This window comes from Manis javanica, chromosome 14, assembly GCF_040802235.1.
Source record: "Manis javanica isolate MJ-LG chromosome 14, MJ_LKY, whole genome shotgun sequence".
NCBI lineage: Eukaryota > Metazoa > Chordata > Mammalia > Pholidota > Manidae > Manis > Manis javanica.
The window spans coordinates 92,214,192-92,240,209 of record NC_133169.1 but is presented as its reverse complement, the minus strand read 5'-3'; the positions used below and the strand labels follow the sequence as shown (position 1 = coordinate 92,240,209).

Genomic DNA, 26,018 nt, shown 5'->3' with positions numbered 1-26,018 from the left:
TGCGTTTTCCGCGTGGACCCGCGGGCTGGCTGCGTGCGCCCCGCTGCCGCAGAGAGCGGCCTCGCCTCGGCCTCCTGCGCGGCGGGCCGAGCCCGGGGCTGTGACGCGGCTGGGAGGAGCCTCGCCGTCGGTGCGCCGGCCGCTGCAGCCGCGGCCGCGGGGACGAGCGCGCGGGCGGGAGTGGGTGAGCGCGCGGGCGCCGCCGCAGCGCCCTGCCCAGCTCCCCGCCGGCGGCCGCAGCCCCCGCCCGCCGGAGCCGCCCTGCGCGGGACCCGCACCCTCCCCCGGGCCCGGCGGCCTGCATCCCGCCCTGCCCGCTCGCCGCCGCAGCCCCGTGCGCACAGGCACCATTTTGTGGCAGCTGCCCGCGCCCCCAGGGGGAGCAGGGCTCTTCTCCTGCCGCGTGGAGCGGCTGCCGGCGAGGGGAACCTGTTGGGCACCTGCCCGGCCGCCGGTGAGCGCCTCCCGGGCGGCGGGCGGGAGCGGAACCCGGGGCGCGGCGGCGGCGGGCGCAGCATCCTCGCCGGGAGCCGGAGCGGGGCGAGCGCACCGCGGCCTCGCGGAGCCCGAGCGGAGGCGGCGGCGGCGGCCGCGCCAGCGCCGGGTTTTTATTTTTCTTCTCCCCGCCTCCCCGTCTCCTCCCCAGGCGCGGACCATGGTGCAGCCCCGCCGGCTCCCCCGCGCGCCTCTCCCGTGAGCCTGGCTGCGGGGAGGGATCATGGATACTTGTCTGCCGGCTTCTGGTTCCCACGCAAGTAAGCCTGCCGTCAATGGAGGAGGACATTGATACCCGCAAAATCAACAACAGTTTCCTGCGCGACCACAGCTATGCGACCGAAGGTAACGCCCGCGCCGCCGCATTCCGCCGCTGGGCCGGGCGCGAGTTGCAGGGCGCCGAGCTCGGCGCGCACGCCTCCGGGCCCCGGGGCTGGGGCTGGGGCGGGGGCTTGGCACGTGGGGGTGGCCGCCGGGGCGCCCCACGTCCCTCCCGCATCCCCGAGGCGAGCCCCGTGCTCAGCAGCAGGTGGACCCGTCGCCCACGGAGTTAAAATGGCCCCTCGGGGATTAAGGCTTCTCGGGGTGGGGCTCCGGCTGGAAAAATGACCCCCTGAAGGCAGATGACCTCTCCTCCAAGATGTTTGCAGGGGTCTCGGGGAGACACGGGCAGGAGGGGACCCAGAGGGCTGTGGGTCCCCCACCCCCACCCCCCGCCCTGAGCGGAATGCTGCTGTGTGTCCCCGTGGCTGCAGCGGGGCAGGTTTCATTTCCTGCCGGTTCATCTCCGGCCAGGTTACCTGCTCAGACCATCAAACCCCCAAAAGGCCCTTTCAGGAGGGTGAGCCCATCTCCCCGTGGAAGCGCATTAGCAGAGAAATGAGAAGGTAGCTGGGGAAACAGTGTTCCGGCCAGCGAATGAGTATGACACGTGGGGCAAGCGAGCAATGCGATCCGTGGGGCCTTTAAAAATCACCATTATGAATTCTGCAGCAGTAGTTTCTGCTGAATCAACAGCCAGCAGAAAGCAAGAGGGTTCAGTAAGCTGAGCTTTGCCAAGAGGTGAAATTCTCTCCCTCTCTCCCTCTCTCTCTCTCTCTCTCTCTCTCTCTCTCTCTCTCTCTCTCTCTCTCTCTCTCTCTCTCATTCTTTTCTTTTTTTCAAATACCAAAACTTTTGCATTTTTGCTTTCATTTCTGCCTGTAGGCCTTTATCTTTAACTGCTCATATAAAGTGCTGCATTATCACATTGTAATATCCATGGGAGAAAAATGTGTGTGAAAGTGCTTTAGGAAGATGTAGCAAGGTACGTGCATTTAACATTATGCTTATCATTATTGAGTGCTAAAATTTCTATCATGAATCCAATTCAGACTCCTAGAGAAATTAATGGGGAGGGGAGGTAAGGAGTTCAAGCTCTGAAAGAAAGAAAAAGGCACACAATTTGGAGTAAAGGTGACATCTTCCATAAACCTGCAAGTTTTAGACAGCACTATTGAAAATACATTCTCCGTTCCTCGTGGTTATTGGAGAGCGTCAGGCCTGATGTGCCCGTGGTGCTGGACAGATTATCGCAGAACCGGATGGCTGGCCTTCCAGAGCTTGGAGATGGCTTTTCAGGTGTCCAGCCTCTCCGTTCCGCTTACCAAGCACCGCACCTGCCCTTGCTGTTTCTCTTTATTTGCATGAAGACAAGATGCTCTTCCTCAGCCGTAGTGCGTTGTCACTGAATCTGTTACCAGGGAGAACAGGATTAGCTCTGTGTCCGAGCACGGCATCTGAGGGAGAACTTGGCCTTGGGTCTCCTGGCTTTTCTGGGGACACTTCTCTCTATTTGTGGCAGCAAAGGAAGAGGGCTGCCTGCATGTTTTCTTCTGCATCGCACTGTGCCTCCCAGTGCAGGCAAAGGAGCCTCGCGAGCTGGGAAGAGGGGCCAACCGGGCCATGTGTGCAGGAGTGTCAGCTGTAGAATGAAGACACGAGTTAAAATGGCATTCCTTATTGTTTTCAGGGCCTTTGACACTAAGTAATCCTTGTTCCTATTTTAAGACATTTTTATAAACTCTCATTCTGCGTAAAATACCTGGGTTCATAGAGTCAAAAATGAGGTATTAGTTCATAGCAAAAAACTTTCTAAAATTTGTGTAAATCAACCTCTCATCTCCCTTCCCCCCCTCCCACTCCCCTCACGCACACACACCACCCTCTGAAAACTAAACAAATCTTTATTTCTCTGATGCGTCAAGGTCTCTTTATCTGATTTTAGTGAAGGTCTGGGCAGGAAAAAAAAGTGGAATTTACACAATGTAAGCAGCAGAAGTTGGGTAGAGCAGCAAATTCTCTGTGGCCTTAATGTGTTCATTTTAGGGAGCATTCTTGCAATCCTGACGGCCAGAGGCTGAATAGTCCCTCCGGCCTCTTATGATGATGAATACCTTAGAAGTGCTAGTATGTCTTGAAAGAGGGTCAAATCAAAATATTCTTTAAAATCCTCTTCACTGAGGGTTTGCCCCCAAAATTCTCCTCCCCTTTATTAACTTACACCCACTTTCTGGGGAATTAGTTTCTAGGTCTTTCTAGAGGCTTTTCTCTTTTTTTTTTTTTTGTCTCCTTTGATGATATTTCTGTGTTTTCCTACCTGCCCAGGTGTGTCAGATTCTTTTTTTCTCCAAAATCTCCTTTGCATTTATCTCTACATTTTTCTTGCTGTTGCTCGGATCATTCCACACTGCAGTATTCTATTTAAAGCTGAAAGGTTTTTGCTGTGTAGTTAGTGTGAAGCACTCCGGGCTCAATCTGCATTGTAAGTGGTAGCTGCAGGCAAGTTCCTCCGCTAAGAGCAATGCAAATGCTAAAGATGCTGTCACCCAACCTCTCCTCTTTTCTCCCTCCCTCCCTCACTTTCTTTCTGGGAAAGAAAAAGAACCTATGATATGCATTGATTAAACCCATTTCCTATGACTTTTAGTCTGAGCCTTAAAGTTACCACCCTTCTCTACCTTTACCTATATTTTCCCTCTTTCTAAAGTTGCCATATTTGAGCATGTTCTGTTTTCCAATAGAGGCCTTGCTGTGCTGGGCTTTTTGTATGTGGCATTTCCATGTATCTAAGCCCTGCTAAGTACATGTTATTTCCATTTTCAAAAAAGGAAACTGAGCAGGTGAGGCCCAGAGATGTTACTAATTTGCTGAGGTCACACAGTAAGGGGAAAAGCTCGTCTTAAGTGTCTGAAGCTCCTGTTCTTTCACCAGGAAATTCTGTACTGCCTTATTCTCCTTCAACGTGAGCCCCTGTTACGGGGAAGATCACAATGATTTTATCTTTGTGTGTAAACTGTTTCTCCATCCAAGGTACGATTCCTTACAGGGATCCCTTGAAAGTGTGTGTTTGGGGTTACATATGAGGGAAAGCATCAGTGGGATTGGGATGACCAGAAAAATCAAGTCAGTACAACGGTTTTAGTAGTGTTTTCAGATATGGACTCTGGGTTTCCTGAGCAAGGTTCATCTCTCAAATCTCTCTGATCTGTAGGTGGATTTCTGTCTGTATTTTTAGACTTGTTAGAACCAACTGAAACCCTCTCTCCATTAGAGCCGTCTGCGAGCTTTCCAGGTTAACCTTCCTACTCTCATGTGGAGCTACAGACAGAATAAGTATTCTTTATGGGTGGAATTTACAGGAATGACAATCTGGTTAGGAGGGGAAGTCAGAGAGCATGTTTTAAACTAGTTATTCTGTTCTCAGTTTTCTTAGCTCTAAAATGGGAATTTCACAATAGAACCCATGACTCGGGAAGAAGTTATTTAAAACAGGGAAAGCACTCAAGACAATGCCTAAAACAAGCCAGACCTCAATAATGCCCTCAGTACATTACAGCTGTTATTATTATTATTTAAGCTGACTTTGCATCGCAAGGACACTGTTTTTCCTTGGATTCTGTATTGATGTGGGATGATCTTGAGGGGAAGGGCTCCTGAAGATGGAAGAGAAGTCATTAGAACCCCCTGCAGGCTCTTCTTGGCCCAGTCACTATCCAGGGACCTTGCCATGTAGTAATTTGCCTTAATGTCTTTGCTGGTTATATTCTGTCCATCTCCTCTCTTTAAAAACCCATATGGTTTGCACATATTAAAGGAAGAACAAATTCACTTATTTCATGTATTATTATAATATTAATATATAATTATTACATAATTATTTATTCATTCTGCTTTTAATTCCTTCAATAAATATTATTGTACTGTATTGTATTATTGACAGAGGTCATCCAGCTTGTTCCAGTCCAGACAGGGTGTCTGTCCTCATCAGCTTTCAGTCTGGTGGAGAACATAGACATTAAACAAACCATTTTGCAAATAAATCTGTAGTTGCCAATTGTGATAAGTGATATTCAGGAAAAACATAAGGTGCCTTGAGATCATATATAAGGCTGAAAGGTGGGTCTAGTTTAGATCGGAGGACTAAAGAATAGCCTCTCAGAGGAAGTTTAAGCTGAGAACTAAAGGATGAATAAGGAATTGACAAGAACTGAAGACATGTCAGGTAGAGAAGACAATAGGTACCAGACACAGAGATATAAAATAGTGTGACAGATTCAAAGAATGGACAATGCCTATGGCTGGAGTGTTGGAATAAGAGGAAGGGTGAGAAAATGAGACTGGAGCCTGCACTTTACTTAGGAATGCACCGAACACGTGAACGATCAGCTCGGATGAAGGGATGGGTAAGTAGAGAGATGTGCGATAACACAAGTGTAAAACATTAATGATAAAATCAAGGTGGTCAGTGAATAGGTATTCACTATAAATTTCGTTTTTCAACTTTGCTGTCTGGAAGTTTTCATAATAAAGTGTTACAAAAAAGAGACTGGAGAGGTAGGTATTCAGGGACTAGATCACATTGAGCTTTGTTGGCCATAAGGAGTTTGGACTTTATCCAAAGAAGGATCGAAAGCCATTAAAGGATTTTGATCGGGGGAAATATGATCAGGTTTGTTTCTTCAGAGCTCGGTGTGGCAGCTGTGCAGGGTGGGGTCAGAGGGCTGGTAGGAGGTGAGCAGGAGTGAGAACGGAGATAATCAGGAGACCACCAGGCTGTACTCCAGGTTGGCAGCGGCAGTAGAGATGGAAAGAATTCGATGGATTTAGTACAGAGCAGAAGAAGAATGGATAGGGTTTGCTTTGTGTGATAGATCAGGTGGAGCTGAAGGAGACGGAGATGGGGTCCAGGGTGACTCCCAGGCGTCAGCCGTGAGAATGGGTGCCAAATAGGGCTTCCCGCGGCAACTGGAACAAGACTGTGGAAATTGACTAGCTTGAGGATCCTGTGAGACATCTAGTCTGACAGTGAGAAACTCCCAGGTAACCAGGTGGGTATCTGGGTCTGAAGCCCAGAAGAAGGTCTGGACTAGATATGTAATTTGGGATGTCACCAGCGTGTTCAAGGTATATAAAAGCATGTGAACAGGTGAGATGCCTAGCAGAGGAGTTCTCCAGGACAGAATTTGAGCCAATGAGTGAAAAATTAACAAGGAAATGGATCTTGGCTTAGTATAAAGAAATTGTGACACCAAGTACCTCAGAGTGGAATGCCCCAGTGTAAGCATAATCAACCACACACGCAGTTATCCACATACTGGTGTATTGCCATTTCTCGGCAATGTGAGAAAATAGGAAGAGTCCAGTCTCGGATGCCTTGATCTAGAGGGTCTGCAACCGGAGATCCGTGAAATGTTTTAGCTTCCTAGTGACACAAGAATAAAAGTGAGAAAGTAAAAGTCTCTGCCTCCCCAGCCCCCGCATCCTTCACACGCTCAAGAAAGAGGAACGCTATGCTGAATAAAACTGGAAGGTACATGGAAATGGCTTTTGATAGGAAGGTGCAGGAGGCATTGGAAAAATAAAAGGAGGTGGTGTCATATGATGGAGAGCTGCCTTGTAGTCCTTTAAGTTGCTTTGATATTTGTATGCAAATGCCAGATCAAAATAGTATTTCCCATGCATATGTATGAATGTTTGAGTTTTGTGCTGTTCTTGGAAAAATCTGAAATAGAGGGTAGGAAGAAGCTGCCTTATACCATTGTAAATGACCTTTCCAGGGATGGGAAATGTTCTGCTACTAAACATAATAACCAGAGTGCATTGAAAATCACTAGCAAGTATTCATTATTAGCATCCAGGTCCCCAGGGCAATCCCAAGCCCTTTTTGAGGGCTGGTCAGAAACGTACTGATGAACCTGGGGTGAATAATATTAGGCCAGTCCTGTCAAAATATTGGTAATGCTCAATGAAAAGAGCACAGATGTAGACTGACATTCCTAGACCCTGGCATTTGCATTTACAAAGAAGCTAAGGATCCAATTTATACACTCAGCTGGGGGAAGAGAACTCAGTTTTCTTGAGCACAGGCTGTATTCCAGGCATTTTCCTTGGCGTTTCACATTTGTGTACTCAGACTCCTTCGTCAGTCACAGGGGAATGGCTGCATTAGCCCCATTTGTCAGAATAAGAAACTTGTGTAAGTGGCAGCAGCAGATCGGAATCTATGACTGCCTAGATTCGAGGCATGTGCCCACCCCTGGTGCTTCTGGTCAGGATTTTAGGGGGAAAATGCATGTCGTGTTCTACTTCCGCATCCATCCCCATGGGGCTCATGCAGTGTTAGCCCGCCGGTGCGTTCCCTCATTGCGCAGGGCGGCAGTGCATGTCTTTGGGCCTGCCTATCATCCCGGGGGAGAGAGCCGAATTCCCCCAACCAGTGCCAAAATCCTTAGCTGACTCCTGTTGATTCATTTTACTCTGTAAGGAAAGAAGTCAAATATTTATGGAGTTGAGCAGTCAATATGCAAGAATTAGCTGGGTTCTTAACAGTTTCTCCATGTCCTTCACCCCTAGCCCAGGACATTAACAATGTAGCTCCCAGGCTGTGCTGAGAGGGTCCTGCCAGGCCATCTAGGCACCCATGCTCCAGAGCTGATGACAACTCACATAGCTGTGCAGAGCGGGGCAGAAGGAGTGGGACAGAGGCTGCCAGTGGCGGCCGATGTCCTTTTCCATGTACATGTGGAGGCATCTGAGGCCTCTTTGTGGCCAGAGCAGCTCTTCAGTGCTGCTTCCCTCCCTCCCAGTTAATAAGATGAATTTTCTTTCACCAAACTTGTCATTTTTACCACCAAACTTCCCTCTTTTACCTGCCCAGTGGAACTCTAGAAGCAGGCTGAGAATCAGCTCTGACGTAACAGACCAGTTCTGACACAGTTACCCCATTGGAAGCACAGATTCTTTTACAAGACTCCCAGGAGCCGTGTCTTAAATAATCCAGGAACTTTGAATCATTATACTTCAGCTTCGCCTTAGAAATAGTCGGGAGCGATGATAGATACGCAAGCATGAAATCCGTGGGAGAGGAATTTGCATTAATTGGTTCTTTGGAGAAAGGGTCATGGGGGTAATGGAAAGGGATGGTGTGGGGAGGGGGAGGTCAGACTCTCGGTTCCATGTTTAGAAGAAAGAGACCTGATTACTCAAATCAACTGTAAAGAAATGGAGAAGATTCTGTATGTAAGGGGCCAAAAGATGCGTGGAGTCTAAGGGTCTGGAGGGGCCCTGTGGGGCGGTATTCTAACCCGAGGATTATGTAACCTCCTAGGAGTATGCCCGAGAGGACCTTACCCGTGAGAGGATGCGCTCGGGGTGTACTGGGCTCAACACTGGGGCACTCCCGGCCAGCCTCCTCCACATGCTCTGCCGATTCCACCTCTCTGACTCTATTAAGTGATGGACCTGAAATAGTCACAGAAGGAGAGGCCGCCGCCTCCACCTAATGCAGGGGGCTCGTCTCTGTGACCCTTGGCAGACGCACAAGGGTGCAGAGAGTGGAAAGTTGCAAGGGCTTTAATGGGGAATGTTGCAGCAAAGTGCTCGGCACTCCCGGGTGGCCTGAAAGACAAAACTCGAGAGTCCTCAGTTTGAGTCAGAAACCAAGTGTCACTGGGAAGCATTTTACCCAAGAGGAGAGCTAGGCAAGGCAAGACACTTGGGCGATACCATTGCTCATGTAACTTCGCAGAAGTCAGCTTGGGGCCAGGGACCCCCACGTGAGGTGGTCTATGCGTTTACAAGGGCTGTATTGTTGTTATTCATATTCTTCTATGCCTTCGTGTCTTTATTTTTAAGTCAGATAATACATAAATGCCTTCTTACTTGAAAGGATTCAAGCATTGTAGAAGTAGATAAAGCAAAGCATGAATTCCCCTCCAACCCCACACCACCCCCCCACTTCCCTGGTTAGTTACCATGGTTAATAGTTGGATGCGCTTCCCTACAGCCACCGTGTATGCTTTTCCACACATGTAAGTGTACACGGACAGGTACCCACGGGGGAGGCATTGTTCGTTTGCATCACTGAGTACGCAGTGCTTGTTTTATTTCCACTTTGTCTTCTCTCTGTATGATGTATCCGGAAGCTCTTCCCATGTCAGGACACCTATGTCTGCCTTGTTCTTCTCAATGGCTGCTCAGTGCCCCGTGGTGTGACTGTACCGTAATTTGTTTAGTATCTTCCTTGTGGATGGAAAATTGTTTCTAGCTTTGTATATCACGTAAGACGCTGCTGTGATTATTCATGTGTATATGTTTCTATTCAAATGTTCTCCTTCCTGATTTTATCTCGTTGCTTCCCATTTCTTAGTAAAATGGTAATAAGGAACCTCTGATCCTTCATTTATTCTCTGAGAAACCTTAGGTAAATCATTTAACCTCATCAACTTCAATTTCCTCAAGTAGAAGATGGGACTACCTGGCATACTTATTTGTATGTGCGCCGTGCTGTATATTCTGAAGCCACTGTGGGTTTGAGTGTGAATAAGGAATGCCGATTGCTTGCAGTTGTGGAGGGCTTGCTCTGTGCCAGGAACAAACTTTGAGCTTTAAAGGATTTTTCTTGTTTAATCCTCATAACTCCATAGGCTGATACTGTCCTTATACCCTTTTAAGTTGAAAGTTGGAGCAGGATGAGATTCTTACCTGGCCAGGTCACCCAACAGTAAGTGGCAGAACGGAAGTCACTTCCAGGTCTGACAATGTAGAATATGGGCACGCCTGTTTAAACCAAAATGTCTTTGACAGAGAAAAGATTACTCATTTTTATAAAGAAATACTCTTTTGAATCAATACCAATACCAAGCGTCCAGTTTTTATCAAGAATTTAAAAATGATCAGAGGGAAAACTGGAAGGCAGTGCGGTGTCGTGAGTGGTGATGTGGAATGCACACCGTGGGGGTGTTAGTCCCTGACCTGCCACCATAATTAGTCACTTGTAGTCTGTGGGCTTCGGTTTCCTAATCTACTAAAATGGGGCTGGAGGTGGGGAGGGGAAGCCTGCTCTCTGTAGACTGCTCAGGCTGGAGGTGTCCAGGGTGCGCCGTCTGGGTCCATCTGGGTCTCTCTGCTATGTCCTGACAGTGTGCTCATGGGTGAGTCTGGGCAACAAAGGTCAAAGCCGTAAGTGGGGGCAGGGCTGCAGACTGTAGCTTAGATCCTGAGGGCTCAGAGCATCCTTCTGGCAAGAAGGCTCTGGTGCAGCCACGAGGCGGAGCCAGGAAGAGAAGCATCTCTTTGCCAAAAGCTCCTGCAGATGGAGGAGCCGGTCTGTCTGGGCGGCCCATGACTTTGAGAGGAGCCATTTGGCAAAGTCATTGGCAGGAGCTGCCTTGCAGCGTGAATGCTGGAGACGGTCCTGGGCTGGAGTGAATCAGGCATGTGGCAAAGGCGGCTGGGGGAACGAGTAGCCATCTGGGGAGCAGGGCGCTGCTCATCTTGCTGCACTGACAGGCGGGAGAGGCTGTGCTCTCAGTGACACGAGCTGACGGGCGCCAGAGAATTCCTGCCCCGCTACTATTGACTCCACGGAGGGGGCCAGGAACCCCGTGTGGGCCTGGTCCTCTCAGAAATCAGGAGGGCCCCGATGGCTGCCACTATTACAAAGTAGGAAAGAAAATTCATGAATTCAGGATTTATTTATTTATTTGTTTATTGCCAGCTGCTATGCCGGTTGTGCTAGAGGGTATGGTGAAGTATAAGCTCTTTTTCTCAAGCATCCTTCCATCTATGTGGGCAGATGACACTCTTAACCACGTACGGCAGGCTGTGTGGGTCTCCACTGCATTTGCCTCGTCTTATCACCAGGTGGCTGAGGTGGTGGAACCCGAGCCTGCCTGGCCCTACACCCACTTCCAGCAGCACTAACTTGGTGGACTTGGACGGGTCTCTCCATCTCTCTGCTTATTTTCTTACCTATAAAGAATGGCAGGGGATGAGAAAACATGCCGCCCTGCGACTGTGGTATTGTTCGCCTGGAAGAATTAAATACAGAACAATCCCTCTCTTAAATGCATTTAGGACTCATCAGTCATGGTAAATTGGAAAAGTTAAGGCTGAAAATTTGTAAAAAATGATACACATATTTTAAACAGCATTGCCTAACTTTGATGAAGAGCCTGTTGAAGAATCAAGGCTTAATCTCTGAAGATGAGCCTGCGATTAGGGATTATATTTCTCTAGGAGAGACCACACCCCAAATGACAAAGACCATGTTTGAGTTTGGTTTCCTTGAGGTTGAGTGGGAGTATAGATACCTGAGAAGGAATCGCACTACAGACCCTTCTAGATTTTTAAGATCGTTGCCAATCTTTTATGTCTCCCATATTTAATCCGGCAATTCTTTGTCATCTTTTGGAAACATTTGATTTAGTTTTTTCATGCAACAGTCATTCCCTTTCTTTTCACATCATTCTTTTCATCACCCTGTGATATTTAATTAAATCACAGGAATAGCTGGCATGGAGAGATTTGGGAACAAACACAGCTGACTCTCAGTAAACAGGCAACTCAGCCTGAAGCAGAAGTGTGCCTGTGTGCCCGAGATAAAGCTGCTAAAGTAGCTGTGAGTGCAGAGCATGCTGTAGGCCCATTTTACAGAGGGAAATGAAGGCATTTTTTAATCCAATGAGTCAGCTTCTTAAAGGTCTGTTAAAAGAGTTTCTGTTGTAATTATGATGATGGGGAAAAACCACCATATACTGAGTGCCTGCCATGTACCAGGAATCGAGGTGAGTAGTCTCTACTATATATGAGGTGTGTATTATGTACTCCATTGCTGTGTTTATGTATGATATATACATGCATGTGTGTGTATGTATGTATCTGTATCATTTAATCTCCACAACAACCTGAGTTACGTATGGATAAAGCTGAATTAGGTGAGACTTCTAGGTCTTAGTCACCATCATCTAATATCTATCTCCTAGCACAGCGCCTGGCAAACAGCGCTCATTAAATGTTTATTAAGGAAATGAAGGAATGACATCTATTTCAGTGATGACAAAACTGAGGCCTAGAGATTTGTGTAATCTGCCCAGTATCAGCAGATGAGGCCTTGAATGCAGGCATGTCTGACAAAAGAACATATTTAGGTATATTACAATAATTTCTTCCTTACAAAGTGCTTGGACATATACTTTGGATCCCCTATCACTCTAAGAATAACTTTCTAATAGAGTAAAAATTCGATGTATTTTCACTTTATACAAGTATGTAGATGTTCCAAAACAGCAGTTGCTAAAGTCCTATAAAGGGCCAAGTGGTCAATATTTTAGGCCGTGCTGACCACACAGTCTGTGTTCCAGCTGCTTACCTCTGTCGCTGTAACATGCGGCTGTGGCTGTATTCTAGCAAAACTCTATAAAATCAAGTGGTGGCCCACGGGCAGTAGTTCGCTGGCCCCTGTTCTAAAAAAGGGCTTGGAACCCAATAGAAGTCAAAAACTGTTGATCTTCCAGGTGAGTTGTTGCAGTAATAATTGCCAGAGGGAAGCTTACCTGACTAAGAATGGCTGGTGGGAAAGGGGGGTCCCGGGGGTCTGACGGTGAAGGGGCGTGGCGAGGCTTTCCGCATGGAGGATGCGTCTGGTGTGGTGCTAGGAGGCACAGCAAGCGTGGAAAATGGTATGTTTTTGAGCACATGAGCTAGAGACTAGAGACCTAACAGACTCCCGCCCACCAGAATCCCCACGCATAACCGTGCCTCTTCTAAGTAGCGTCTCCCCGATCATTCACTCAGTAGTTATTTAAAAAATATTTACTATATATACTGGGTACCATGCTAAAAACAAAACCAACCAGGTATACAATTAAAAAAAAATACAGATACAGACCCTATTCTCATGGAGCTTGCATTCTGTTGGGAAGATATACATTAAATAAACACAGACATAAGAATATGAATATAAATCTTATTAAATAACCATGTAGTAAGAGAAAAGAGGCTATGAAGGAAAAAAATATATGCTCACTGGTGAAAACTTGGCCTATAAGAAGAGTGTAAAAAAGAAAAGCAAACTTACCTCTAGCTTCAGGCATTATCATTATAAACACTTCTTGATCCATTCTCAGTGGATGAATGCTGGAATCATATGTAAAACGGTATCATATCTATTGTAGTTTTGTTTTAGTCCCAAACACAGTGCTGTGAGCCTGGTGCTGTAACATCCTACGGGTAAACCGTAATTTTGCCTGTCTCCTAATACTAGAGGTTTAGACTATTTCCAATATTTTGTTGTAATAATTGTGTGATAAATAATTGCATGAACCTAAGTCATCTCTCTGGTTATTTTCTTAGAATAAGTTTCTGAAGTCAAGGTTGCTGGGTTAAAGGGTATAAACAATTAAGTGTCTAGATAATATTAATAAATTGCCTTCTACAAATGTAACGAGGAACACCCTGCAGCTGCCGTGGCCTTTTCCCACCTTTGTTTGGTCTGTACTGTGCTCCACCTCACGTGGTCATAGATTTTCAGTTTACGTTCATGCCAGGGTGTTGAAGTTCATCAACTTATAGGTGGTGAAGGTCAGAAAAAAAATTCGTAACACTATAAACATTGAACTTTACTTTGGTCCTGTGGGCCCTGGTCTTCCCCAAAGCCCCAGGTACGTGTCACTCCTTCTGAGAGGGAGGCAAGCTCCACGCTCAGCTTCTGCCATGAAATAAATGGGTGAGCAGTTGTTCTCCGAGATTCAGTTGTCCACCTATATTAAATAAAATGACTTTCATGGTTCCAGGGCATCAGTTGTAGATAAGCATTTGGAACCTGATGACCCAGGAATGTTAATTTTCCTCCAACTGGTGTTATAGGTAACTTCAAAGACTGATTGACCCAGTATAATAATCATAATGGCTGTTTAATGAGCTAGCTTCTCGTGGGGTCGGATTTGACATCTCTGAAAGCTATGTAACTCCTTAGGGTTAACACTGTGTGTGAATGAGTGGGGTTTGAACCCAGGTAACTCTGAGAAAACTAGACTCTATCATTAGCTTAAGAAGACTTTGAAACACCTCTGGTTTTCCTCCAAAATTGGGAGCATGATTTGATGGAACCGAGAAGTACAATCTTATAAACTACCACTGTGATTATATTTCTAGTGAGTGGTTTTCACTTTGCTGGCTGTCTGCACTTCAGCAGTCTTTGGGGATTATAGTTGGGAGTCAATTTGTAGGTCTCAATTCATTTAGCTTGTGTATTTGAGACACTTTTCTTCCTCTGAATTGTCTTTAGGTATTGAAGTGAGAATACTAAATTCTTGAAGGCTTTTTTAAATTTAAGATATGCATGAAGTATTACAAAATGATACACAGGTTGTGACCTAAGTTTTCAGTAAATAAAATTTAAAGGATGCCTGCATGGACGGGTTGGTGGATGTCTGAATGACTAGTTGAATGTATAACGTTTGTGGTGGCTAATAGGAGATCTGATTGCTTCGTCACTGGACTAAAAGTATTAAAGCAGCTTCCAGACATATCAAGTTTCAATAATGATTTGGGATTGTAATATTAAAATCTACCTCTCATCTCCTTTCTCTTCTGTCTAGGAAGGCAGCACAGGTGGGATGGGGTGGGGGTATTTATTAGGGCAGTGCAGATCCAGGGACGTGCTTCCAGGAATTCATCACGGTGCTGGTTTAAAAGGAGAAGATATGACAGAGGGGACTAGAACTGCCTTGGAACCGTGGGCTCCCAAAAGATTCTGGGACACTTCGGTGCTACCAACAGACATCTTGTGCAGTGACTGATATCTAATCTCACTCCAGTTCTGTAGGATTAGCCTGGGTGAAACGAACATACTCTGCCATGGAAGTCAGAGCCCCCTGGGTCACTTCATGGGACACAGAGGAACACTTTTTGGTGTTGTTTCATTTGGGAACAAGATGTATTTCCCTACAGGACCTCTGACCCCTTGCAGGGCTAGAGACCAAAAACTTGCCAAGGTCCCCCCGGACCTGAGGACCCCTGTGCTGTGGTGGAGGACGCAGAAGCAGTGTGGTCATCATATTGTGCGTCTGCAGCCACCCTGCTTGCTTAGGCCCCAAGCTTCCTCAGCACAATTTGAGATGGAAATTTTCTGATTGGAACTTTTCCGATAAGTTTTAGAGACTTGGATTTGAGCTTGTTGCGTAGGCCAGGTTTTTTTTTCTTTTTCCGGCTCCTTGACAAGCAGGTTGCCTTTGAGTCACTCACATGGGTGGCCTTGATGTAGACACTGGCACATGCTCAAGAGACAAAAAAAACATCTTCCTACTTATGTTTGACCCTTTAAGGATATTATTCTGTTCACATTTTCTCCTGTGCTAGTAAACCTCGCTGTCTCCTGCTTGTCCCCTGGCCTCCCTAAGTCTCTCCTGACTGGTCATCAGACCGACCAGGTGGCTGGCGCTGAGTCCCCACTGCCGCAGGCCATTCCTTCTTCCCTGCTTCTCTGTGTACCGTTTCCCCTTCTCCGGTACCTACGTATTCCGCCACAAATCCACATTTTCCCATGAAGTGTTTCTCATATCCCTCAAGTTCTTTAATCATAACAACAACCCTGTGATGTACAGGTATTCGTCCCGTTTCGTGAATGTGTGAACTGAAGCCCAGGTTCAGAGAGGCTGCCAGAAAGAGGCAGACCAGCATGTTGTCCCCCCAACTGGAAAGAAACTCCTAGAAGGTCATCTTCACATCTTTAGTTTATCCTACAGAGGACAGTTCAGTGCTTGGCACACAGATGCTTAGTAAATGGTTTTTGAACTTGGGTTGAGTTTGAGGGTAGATCAATAATGTCTCTGTAGTTAGGACAGCAGACAGTTACATCTTCTTTTCTTGGGAGTTTAAACTTGTAACTGCCTCTGACCTTGTTGAAGCCAGGTTCTCCTTCCCCCACGGAAGTGTAAAGACATAGGGGAGATGTCAAAAGATGTGCTTACACGATTTTTGCAATCACTTAGAAATTGTACTGGCTAATTAAGAGCATAGCCTATTATTTATTCTCTAACCCGTTTATTTGTGTTTATTCTTTTGTTCTTTAACCATTCAGCAACCATTGATTGAGCAACTGAAACTTTATTCATGACAATATGAATTGTATATGATACTATCAGGATGAAAAAATATGTAAAAGTTATTAACATTGGTTATGAGAGGAAGGGGAGAAGTAGGTACACACCCAAAAATACCTATAAAAATATTTAAGGGAGCCACATGCATGATAAAATATGCATAGTATGATTCCCCTTACACAAATTTCTGGTGTGTACATACAGAATTCAGTGGAAAGAATGACTACTAAAATATTATTGATGGTCATCTCAGACTGATAGAACTTTAAGTTATTTTTCCTATAATGTATGATAGAGTTAAAAAAGCATATGTATTATTTACATAATAAAAACAATAAAGCTATCATTATGGTGAAAAATAATTCCAGGAGTATCTCCCATGGGCAAAGAACAAATCTCTGAATATCGATGTACCAAATACTCACCCGAGGTCTTCCTTTTACTTTAAAGTCACATTAATAATTCCTCAAATGAAAGTCAGTTTGAATCCTGGAAGAGTAGTGGTAAGTGGACATTAGTAACAATAGCAAGAATCCCAGTCAAGCATTCATTCCTGTGGCAAAGGGCTTTGGCCACGTGCTTGGCCCTTGGGTTCCGAGCCCCATTGGCCCCGTGTCATGGCTGAAGCAGTAAAGGGGAGAAGATATCTTTTTTCTCAGCCAGTCATCTCACAGGGAGCTGGGAAAGGGTCTGGGTGGAAATCAACTGCAATGATCCAAAACCATCTAAGAAAAAATGTCCTGGAGCCCACAGGTCAAGGCCAGCCCCCCTGCACCCGAAAGACCTCACAATCTGTGTTTATTGACAAAGAACGTAGTTTGAATTACCCTGAAGGAATTTCTGGCATGTTTTGTCGAAGCCCGTCTTAAAATGATAATCAGTGGGTTACTGACAATGAGATCCCCTGGAGGGGTCCGCACATGGGGGCGGCTGGTCAAGTGGGGTGCACGGCAACGCGGCTGTTGGTGACATAACAAAGCTGTGTTTTCTACCAGAGAAGCGTAGGCAGGAAAACAGAACTGTCCACTCACGAGATGCTCTTGGCTTTGGAAAGTGCGGCCTGTTTTATGTCTGAGAAGCCTCCGTGTCATTCTCAGTCGCTGATCACCATCTCAGCAGCCTCTGTGCCCTCGGCTGCCAGGGTCCCGACAGGCAGCTTTGTAAGGTGGTCTAGAGCCAGATTTTAGGTGATTAATGAAGCAATCAGCTTTACAGTCCACAACTAGTGAAAAAAAACGATATTCCTTTCTGAACACAGGTCCAAGGACAATACAGACTTATGATCTTAATTTACTTTTTACCTGTTTGTGTTGACCTACAAAATATTTGAAGAAAGGAACTCTCCTAGGAACAATAGCATGATAGTGTCACATCACAAAGCTATTTTAATCTGTCAGATAAATTGAGGGGAAACCATAGTCTAAGATAAAAACAAAGGTATCAAAGAAATTGTTTCCTTGATTTTTACCTCTTTGTTCTTGGATGTCGTGGTTGAATCTTCCCAGTAAGATATAAAAACTAGCAATAGTACTAAATAGTATTTTTTATTCCTCTCCCCAAGTTTATTTAACTGAAGATGGAATGTTTTTTCTTCTCCCTGCATAAAAATGCCCTCCACCCGATTTCCTTTCATTGCTGTCCCAATTAATCTACATATAGGCTAAATTCTCCTCTCTGAAGTGGACGTGCAAGGAGAATAACTTGGCACTTGCAATCTGAGTAGGAACCCAAAGGTGCCTTTAGCAAAATATATTGAACCCCGCTTTGTTGTGCTACCAGGAATGTCTGTGTCTGGGTAGCTGCATAGTGGTTTGGTGATAATCCTTTCACTTATACTTCCAGGTTTCTCATGCTATTTTATCATGACCTACAGTGATTTCTGAGGATTTCCTCAGCTTACAGGGAAGTAAGACCACTGGAAATGAACCTCTCTTAGTCAGCAAAACAATTAAGCATGTAGTCCCACAGATGTCTTTGCTATAGTTTTAAACAGTCCCCCTTCCTTTTGTCTTTTAAATTAGTCTGTCAGTAAACCAACTCGGCTAACCAGGTTGATATGTTAGGGCCAAACTTTAGGCAAGGAAGGAGTTACGTAGAACAGTAATGCCATCATATACTTATGAAGGGGTTTTATAATTCTGCAAATTATTTTCACAGTTCTTCTTTGCTCAAAAAAGTCAGGACACAAGTTTGATTTCTTCTTTTCCTCAATAAGAAAACCGAGATCCAATGCAGTTAATCAGTTTTCCCACGATCATGTGGCTGGTTTGTGGTGGAGATGAGACCGAGGTCCAAAGATTCTGGTTTCTAGAACAAAGTGATACTTGACTATCCCATCCCTGAATACTAAATAAGTCAACTTTCACTGAACTCCCAACTAAGTGAAATCTTGTAGTCTTGGGAAGAAGGTTCCATCTCTGCTGACTCTCCCTACCAGATGTGGGCCACCTACATCCACAACACAAGGCTCTTCGGGCAGAGAGCTCGGCGTGCTGTCGCCCGCTGATGGTCGGGCTGGAGTCTGGGGCCTGTCTCATTCCTCTTGGGGGCTTCCGCTGTTCCTGTTGCCATTCCCGGCCAGTGGGACAGGCCCCAGAGAGCTGGGGTCCAGTGACTATAAGGATGGAGAAAAGCCGGTGGACTTTGTTCTATTTCACCACTGTGTACGATAGCCAAATATCTGACTCACAAATACCTGCCCTTTGGAGCAAGTAAGAAAATTGTGAAGAAAGACAATGGATCCATCATCACCAACACCGTGTTTATCCCTGGAAACGTAACGTAAGGGCAGTCAAGCTACATTTACTGAATGGTTTTACCTGCTGTGTACATCTTTTGCTTTGTTTCCATTTAATTATGTGAGAAATCAATTCTTTGTTATGAAGGTGGACTTACTACTGAGATCCTTTAACCGAACTGCCCATGTGTAAGATTGCGCAGTGATCGTGACCACCTTCTCTGGGTGTGGAAAGGGTCAAGCGAGGCAGCAGCTGTGCGGTGGTCAGTTCAGTGCCTGGCATAGATTAGTTGGCTGTCTTCAGTGTTTCCATAAATGGTCCTAAGTATTATTTGCACTGGACCATACATTCTTTTTGCCCTCCAAATCCCAAGAGTTCAGGATTGTATTAAAAAAACAAGTAAAGAACATCAACTCTGGAGATCACTGGGTTTATATCCCAGCTCCACTACGTGCCAGTTCTGTGACCCTGGGCAAGTCATTTCACCTCTCTAAGCCTAGATGCCTCCTCTAGAGCATTGATAACAATGCTTCATTTCCAAAGGTTAGTGTGAACATTAAATACGGACATTGTAGGTGACATGCTCAGGACAGTCCCAGGTAGAGAGTATGTAGTGACTGCTAAATAATGTTAGAGTGTATTTTTATTAATATTAGTTTGGTCATCTCTATGTCCTACAGCAAAATCATTACTGTCAAAAGATGGCTGTTTTCGTTACAAAACAGAAACAAAATAAGTTAACACTCCAACCTTAATCTTTGATTCAGTGTCAGTACTGTGTGGTGGCGACTGATCCCCTTTAAATAATAAATAGAATCTCATATAATAATAAATGGAATCTTGTGAGAGTCTAATCCAACTGCTGCTATCTTCTGAATATGAAATAAAGCATTAGGAAATGAAAATCCATTATCTACTTTAGGTACCATCAGTAGGATAGTTTTTAAAGATAAGGGTTTTGAGACATTAAAAAATTAATGACAGTAGATTAATTATAGAACTCTATATTAGTGGTATGTTGAAACTCTTATTAATGCATAATTCTGTTGTGTTTTAAATCTTGCATCTTTATTTTTAGTCCTTCTTGTATTGCCTTATTCCTAGATTTTTCTTAGGGTATAATTTCATACTTGACACTTCGAGAGAAAGGGAGCCCCTTCTAGTCAGTGAGATCTCTGGCCCCCGTTTCTGAGTAGCCCCACCTGCATCGGAGCCGTTCTGTGTGCAGGAGCAGCCTCTGCCTTTCACGCATCCTCCTCACCCTGCGCGGTGAAGCCTTACCTCCGAAGCTCCCCGTCCTCCACAAGCCCTCTGCAGCTACGTGCAGAGGCTCTCCGAACCACCCCAGCCTTCTCAAACTCCCCAGGTGCCCTATGGCGGTTGTTTTCAACTTTTACGTCTGCTAGAATCCCCTGAAGTGTTTGTTAAACACAAATTCCTGAGCTCCTCCAAGAAGCTTCTGATTTAATTGGTCTGGAATGGAACCTGAAAGCCTCCTTTCTAACGGTTTCCCAGGTGCTGCTAGTCCAGAGCAGCGCTTTACAAACCACCCTGTGCCAAACGCCAGGGCGGCCCGCCTCAGGGGGCTGGAGCTGGTAGGGGCTTTGAGGCGCCGACTGTCTCCGTGTGGGCCTGGGTCTTGGCAGGCTGGAGCGACCTCACACGAAGGGCCGACAGGGGGTCTGGGGAGTATGTGATGCCCCGTCACCCAAGTCGTTGCCACAAGGTGAGGCACTCTACCTCCTGGGGTCTGGCTCTGAGCCTCATGTTTGTCACAGGAGCCGAGGGAACCCGGGACAGAGAATAGTGGCACAATAATGAGGCATGAATTATCCAGATGAAAGCACCTGTGGAAATAAAGGTACTAGTATTATTATTATTTATACCTACTCTTGTTAACGAACTAGTCGTGTGGACGTGTTGGTAATTCCGGTTTCTTAAAAGTTGTTCTGTGGCATGCAAATCCATTCACATTTTAAAAAGAAAATGTAGATAGGAACATTGTTTGACCCAGGACGTGTTTTGTGGGTGAGTGTTGGTCCACAGCAAGGACAAATGACGCCTGGTTGAAATTCCCAGGAGAGAGAGAGTCGGCTAGGTAAGAACAGGCCCTGCCTTATGGATTCCAGACAGGTACGAAGAACAGGGCAGCGTACCAGGCAGCAGATACGTTAACTGCTCTAATGAAGAAAGAGACAATACGGGCTTCTTACTTCATGTGTGATGAAGAATAAAGAGTCTTATGAAATGGGTCATTTTGGGTTAGTAATCACTATGGAGGAAAAACAGTAACTTGTGACCTGTGTTGAATACTCGGAAGCCCCTTCAGTAAGACCCCTAAGTAGTCCCACCTGATGTGCATGAAGTAGCAGGAAGGTCTCTAACCTTTTCTATTCATTTCTTGAAACCTTGTGGCAGTACTAGCTAGCTTACAGCTTCCATGTTTGACTGTATTTTGGGGCCTTCGAAAACAGAAGTTAGCACTTAAGAACTTTATCTTTTTGTGGAAGAAAAGGATCCTCCGAGATTCTCCCTTGAGGTGGAGCTTGTAATGGAAGGGGGTAAGAGCTGAGATGGATGGAAGCGTGTGACGCTCAGAAACGAAGGGCTCCTTTGAAGAGAAGGAATGGGGAAAAGAAGAGTTTCCAAATACTTATCACCGCAAAGTGAAATGGAAAAGGTGGTCAAAGACTGAAAGGGAGAAGAAAACAGAGAGGAGATGTGTCTATTTATATATGTGTTTACGCACAGTCTCCACCAGCCTGTGGCTAAGGACGTGTCCAACACTGGTGTCCCACGGGAACTACGGGGCCGTAGCTTTTTACATTTATGTACACTCCTAACGGGTTATATTTCTTAATGTGCTTTTTTATATAAGGTAGAAGAGCAGGGTTTGTTTGTCAGTCATACCTGAGGGTGTTTGTCATGTGGGGTAGACTTCAGCTCTTTCCTTGCTATAGAAAATTGTAGTTTTCTGTCTGGCCAGTTTCGTGAAGGGCTTGTACCTGTTGTGATCTCAATGTACCTTTCATTCCTGCTGGCTGCATGGTGTACGGGGTTGACTGGGGGTCGCACTGCTCCTCGGTTTGCCTTCCTTGCCCGCCTTAGTAGGTGAGACTAAGCAGACTTCAAATGGGCCTCCCCGGAGCTCCCCGGGTGTGTGGCCTCCACACCTCCCGCGGGAGCATCGGGAGGGGGAAGAATCGAAGTACTTTGTTACTTGGTCCTGTTTTTCTGGTCTGCGTCGTGTCAGACTCAAAATTTCGAAAAGCACAGAAGTTGCCAGTGAGAAAGAGACACTTCAGAGTCAGAATTTGAGGAGCTGGTTGTAAGGAAGAATAGGAAGGGTGCATACCTGCTTTTCACGATGCCTCACTGAGTCCAGATGCTTCAGAAAAGCCCTTTCAGAGTACAGACTGTGCCCTTTTCAAAATGCTAAGGGGTCGGTAACTGTGTAAGCATTGTGCGTAGCTTGTGAGTCAGTGTGAGGGTATGAAATGAATGTGCGTGTCTGTTAATGTAAGTGTCACTTCAAGGCGTTCTTTTCACAAGTAAAGCTGCTTTCTTCAGAAATGGAATTCATTAGAGTTTGCTTAAGATTGCCTCGAGTTTTCAACATGAGGTTAGGATTATTTTATAGCAGTGCCAGGCCTGAAGCCATGTATGACTATCTCTAATCTCCCAAGATGTGTGCCAGTGAGAAATAATACTTAAATGTGCGGCAGCAGATCGGCATGACAGGAGGCTGCCATTCATCCTCTGACCGGTCGGTGCTTACTGAGCACTCACTGTGTGCTTGGTGCCATGCTCTGCGCTGGGGGTGCAAAGGTGTGGCACACAGACCTGGTCTCTTCTGTCAAGGAGTTCATGGCCTGGTGGGGGATACAGACAGGATGGCGGGCAAGCATCTTGTGGCATGAGAAGTCCTGTGATGGGGAAATGCCAGGGACTGAGACGGTGCATGGGGTTCAGAGGCGGGCTCAGCCGAAGGGGAGAGGGATGAAGCGCTCCAGGTGGGAGGATGGTGGGTCGAAAGGTGACAGGTCAGTTCTGCCCGAGTTATTTAGTAGTTGGGTGACTTTGGGGAAAAGCTCGTCTTGGCCATTTAGCTTTATTTCCTGTGACATATGCTGGTGGCAGAGATGGTGGCCATGTGGGTGTGGTGGTGCTTGCGGAGGAGAAAGGGATGAACATTAACGGTTAATATTTATCGAGCACATTATGTACTGTGTTTAAATATGCTAAACACATCCCTTTAATTACTATTAGGGTCTTACCTTCTCAGGAAGGTACCATTACCATCTCTGTTGTACTGATGAGAAGAGCAAAGTTGAGGGAGGCTGAGTAACTTGCCCAAGGTCTCCCTGCTGGTAAGAGGAAATGCCAGCACCTGCATTTCCCACCATTGCTATGCCACTGGTAATGTAACTCGTCACAACTGATGTAAAGATGAGTGGGACGGCCCGCTGGAAAGAGCTTCTTAAACTACACTGAGCTCTGTCCCGTCACTGGGCCTGTGGAGCTGAATGAGCCAGGCGTTCAGAAGCTGACCGAGAATAAAAAGTAAAAATGGCCTCAGGGGCTGTTACCTGCCTTGTTAGCAACTCCTCGGATTCCAGCACATTCGTAGTCAAAAGCGGCATTCTTGGGGGATGTTTTTTTTTTAAGCAACGAAACATTAGATGAGATGGACCGTGGATTAGCTCCCAAATGGCAGTTGCTATGTTAGAAAGTCTTCAAACATTTCTGCAATCGTTAATCTCTGTTCATCACTGCCCGCCCTCCGGGACTGCCCAGCACAGAGTGAAACGGAGACTTGGCAACTATCCAGTTCTTTTTCAGAATCTTGGCTTCTAATATGGATAATCTGAAGCCACGAATGGACTTCGAAAAGTCCTGGACTACCCAGTTGACCAGAGTATGTATATGTGTGTGTGTGTGTATATACGTATATATTTGTGTGTACATACACACACACATTTATATTCTCCCGCCCCCACTTTTTGGCTAAATAGACTCTGTGCCTGTCACTTCCATATTTCTGACAATCCTCAACATGCGCTGTGCATTTATCTGCACTCTAATCAGTCATTGTGTTGTGAATTTAGGGTTGTCTGTGCTGGTACCACACAAGCAGGTCTGGATTGCTGGCCAACATTAGCAGTTATTGGGAATAATTGAGAATGTTCACAGAGAGGCGGTTGCACACTCTTTGGGCCCAAAGAGCACGTATCCACCGCAAAGGGAATGGCTGGTTCTTCCATAGGGAGATCAGCAAGGAACCAAACGAATTCTTCTGCATCCCAGTTCAATTCCAGAGGCTAGTTGTTAGTTTGTGGAAGGCCCGCTTGAGGCCCGATAGGGGAGTTTCCTTTGGGAAGCTTGATTGGGCCGGTGCGAAAGGCGAGACTGTGTGATTCAGACATACGAGGATTTTTTGAAATGCCAGCGGCTTCGTGTGTTAATGGTCACTAATGACCTGTAATCAGGCTATGATTTGTTAGGTTAAAAACAAAGATGCAATGAGTTTATTTGTTCAGGAGTGTAAACAGAAGAGTCTGTCAACCTGCTGACTGTTCTCCACTGGAGATGGTAGGCGGCGAGTCCATCCTTAGCCGCGGCACCGTGGGGCCGCCATTGTCTGTGTGTGGCACTCTCCTGCGCCCTGACCCACCCCCTCTGAAGCCTGCAGCTTCTGTCAAAAGGAGATGGAGAGGATAATATCCTTGTGCCCTTTCTCTGTGTCTGTTCCTCTTCATAAGCAAGTCACCTCAACATTCATTTCTCTCTGTCTGCCTCGCTCTGGTCCCAGGCTTCAACTAGCTAATTTTTTCAAAGCGTCACCATTCATTCAGCAAACATTTAACCCGTAATTATTGAGGGTCAGTTATGCTCCAAACGCTATCCCAGGCCTTAAGGTTTATCGTGGTTATTGAGGCAGTCTTGATGCAATCTTTGCAAAATTTACAATCTCTCCATAGATGTTAAGCTACTCTGTGCCGCTAACTGCTGGCATTACTTATTACTAAAAGCAAACAGAAAATCTCTTAGCATGAAGACGATTCTCTGCTAGACATGAATCTTAGAGAAGAAGGTTCTCTGATCCTTTGGGGTACATCAAAACTGACAATCAGAGATTTTGAGGGATTACAGTGACTCCTTAGAGAAGACATACCTTGTGTTTTGCTTAGTCATTTATTTAATTCAAGGAAACTGAATACATCTAAGTCCTTATGGGAGACCATGACATTAAAATGTAAAGCCCTCTGATCCTTCATCAAGCGAAAACGCTGTGATCCTTTTGGTACCACAGAGCAGTACATACTGTGGGGCAGGCATGGGGTTTAGGTGCCAGGGATGTGGAGTGACAAGGCCTCTGGGGAGATACAATATGTACATTTCTTTGTTATTCTTTGATGTATGTAAGTGTGAAAAGCACCGTAGAGGTAGAGTTTGTGGTGCTGTGAGAATGTGTGTCGAGAGGATCGGACCTGGGCAGGGGCAGCCTCCCTGCACGGGGCCCACCGAGCTGGTCCTGCACAGCAGTGCAGTCAGCTGTGTGGACACAGAAGTGGAAGGGTGACCAGCAGCGAGTGCTTCCTGGAGTAGCAGCAGTAAAGGTGTGTGTGTGCAGAGAGGTAAAAGGGGACTCACGTGGCTCGAGTTCCCTCAGGGTGGGCGTTGGACAGAAGCCACATCTTGCAGAGCCATAAGAATATGAAGTTTATGTTGCTTTCTATCCTACGAATAAAGGGAAATGTTAAAATATTTAAATGGAGGGAAGCTAGAGAGCAGTAGCCAAATTTGTTTTTTTTGTTTGTTTTTTTTTCAAAAAGATCATTCTGGCTGCAGTGTGCAGAACAGATTGGAAACAATCCAGACTAGATTTAAGGAGACAAGTGATTTGTTCATCTGAAATGGACGCACAATCTGTGTAAAATGTGCCTGTGTGCGGCAGTCCCCATATAAAGCACGTACTCTTCCCAGAGCTTCAAGACCAGCCCCTCGGCAGCGCCATACAGACCTCCTCAAACGTCCTCGGTCTCAGGCGCACACACTCACCCAGACGTATATGAGCATCGTTAATGCCGGGTGTCCCGTAAGAGGCCGGCTCCCCTCCAGCTGATGCGTCACTTCAGCACCTTCCCTTTTGTATTTCACCCTTCGCCTTCAAAGGCTGTTCTCAGGTCTTATGTTCCTTCCCTGAAGTGTTAGATTGGTTTTTCTGCTGTGCTCTTAGCGTGATCCCCCACTTAGTCTAATCTGCCATGGCTTTGTGCCTGTTTGTCAGGAACTTCGAGAATATATTAAGACATTATACAGGGCGGATGCTCTGTGTTGACAATGATTATGCCTATTA

The 26,018-nt window shown here is 46.0% G+C and overlaps 1 protein-coding gene and 1 long non-coding RNA gene across 4 annotated transcripts in view; one reads left to right on the top strand and one right to left on the bottom strand.

The window, feature by feature from the left end:
* PPP2R2B (protein phosphatase 2 regulatory subunit Bbeta) overlaps positions 1 to 26,018 on the top strand; it is a 391,816-nt gene that overhangs the window by 151,755 nt on the left and 214,043 nt on the right. The window contains exons 1-2 of one of the 3 annotated variants that reach the window (XM_073221954.1): positions 205 to 454; positions 647 to 840. The exons of the other annotated variants lie outside the window; for them this stretch is intronic. Coding sequence (XP_073078055.1) covers positions 771 to 840 — 70 coding nt within the window. The 5' untranslated portion in view covers positions 205 to 454; positions 647 to 770. Of the gene's footprint in view, positions 1 to 204; positions 455 to 646; positions 841 to 26,018 lie in introns of those variants that run through there. 3 annotated transcript variants of the gene reach the window in all.
* On the bottom strand, positions 11,643 to 17,470 carry LOC140846184 (uncharacterized). The gene is made up of 4 exons (XR_012125097.1): positions 16,952 to 17,470; positions 16,346 to 16,409; positions 12,896 to 12,954; positions 11,643 to 12,469 (listed from the first exon to the last, which is right to left on the bottom strand). It is a non-coding gene; the product is annotated as an uncharacterized lncRNA (long non-coding RNA).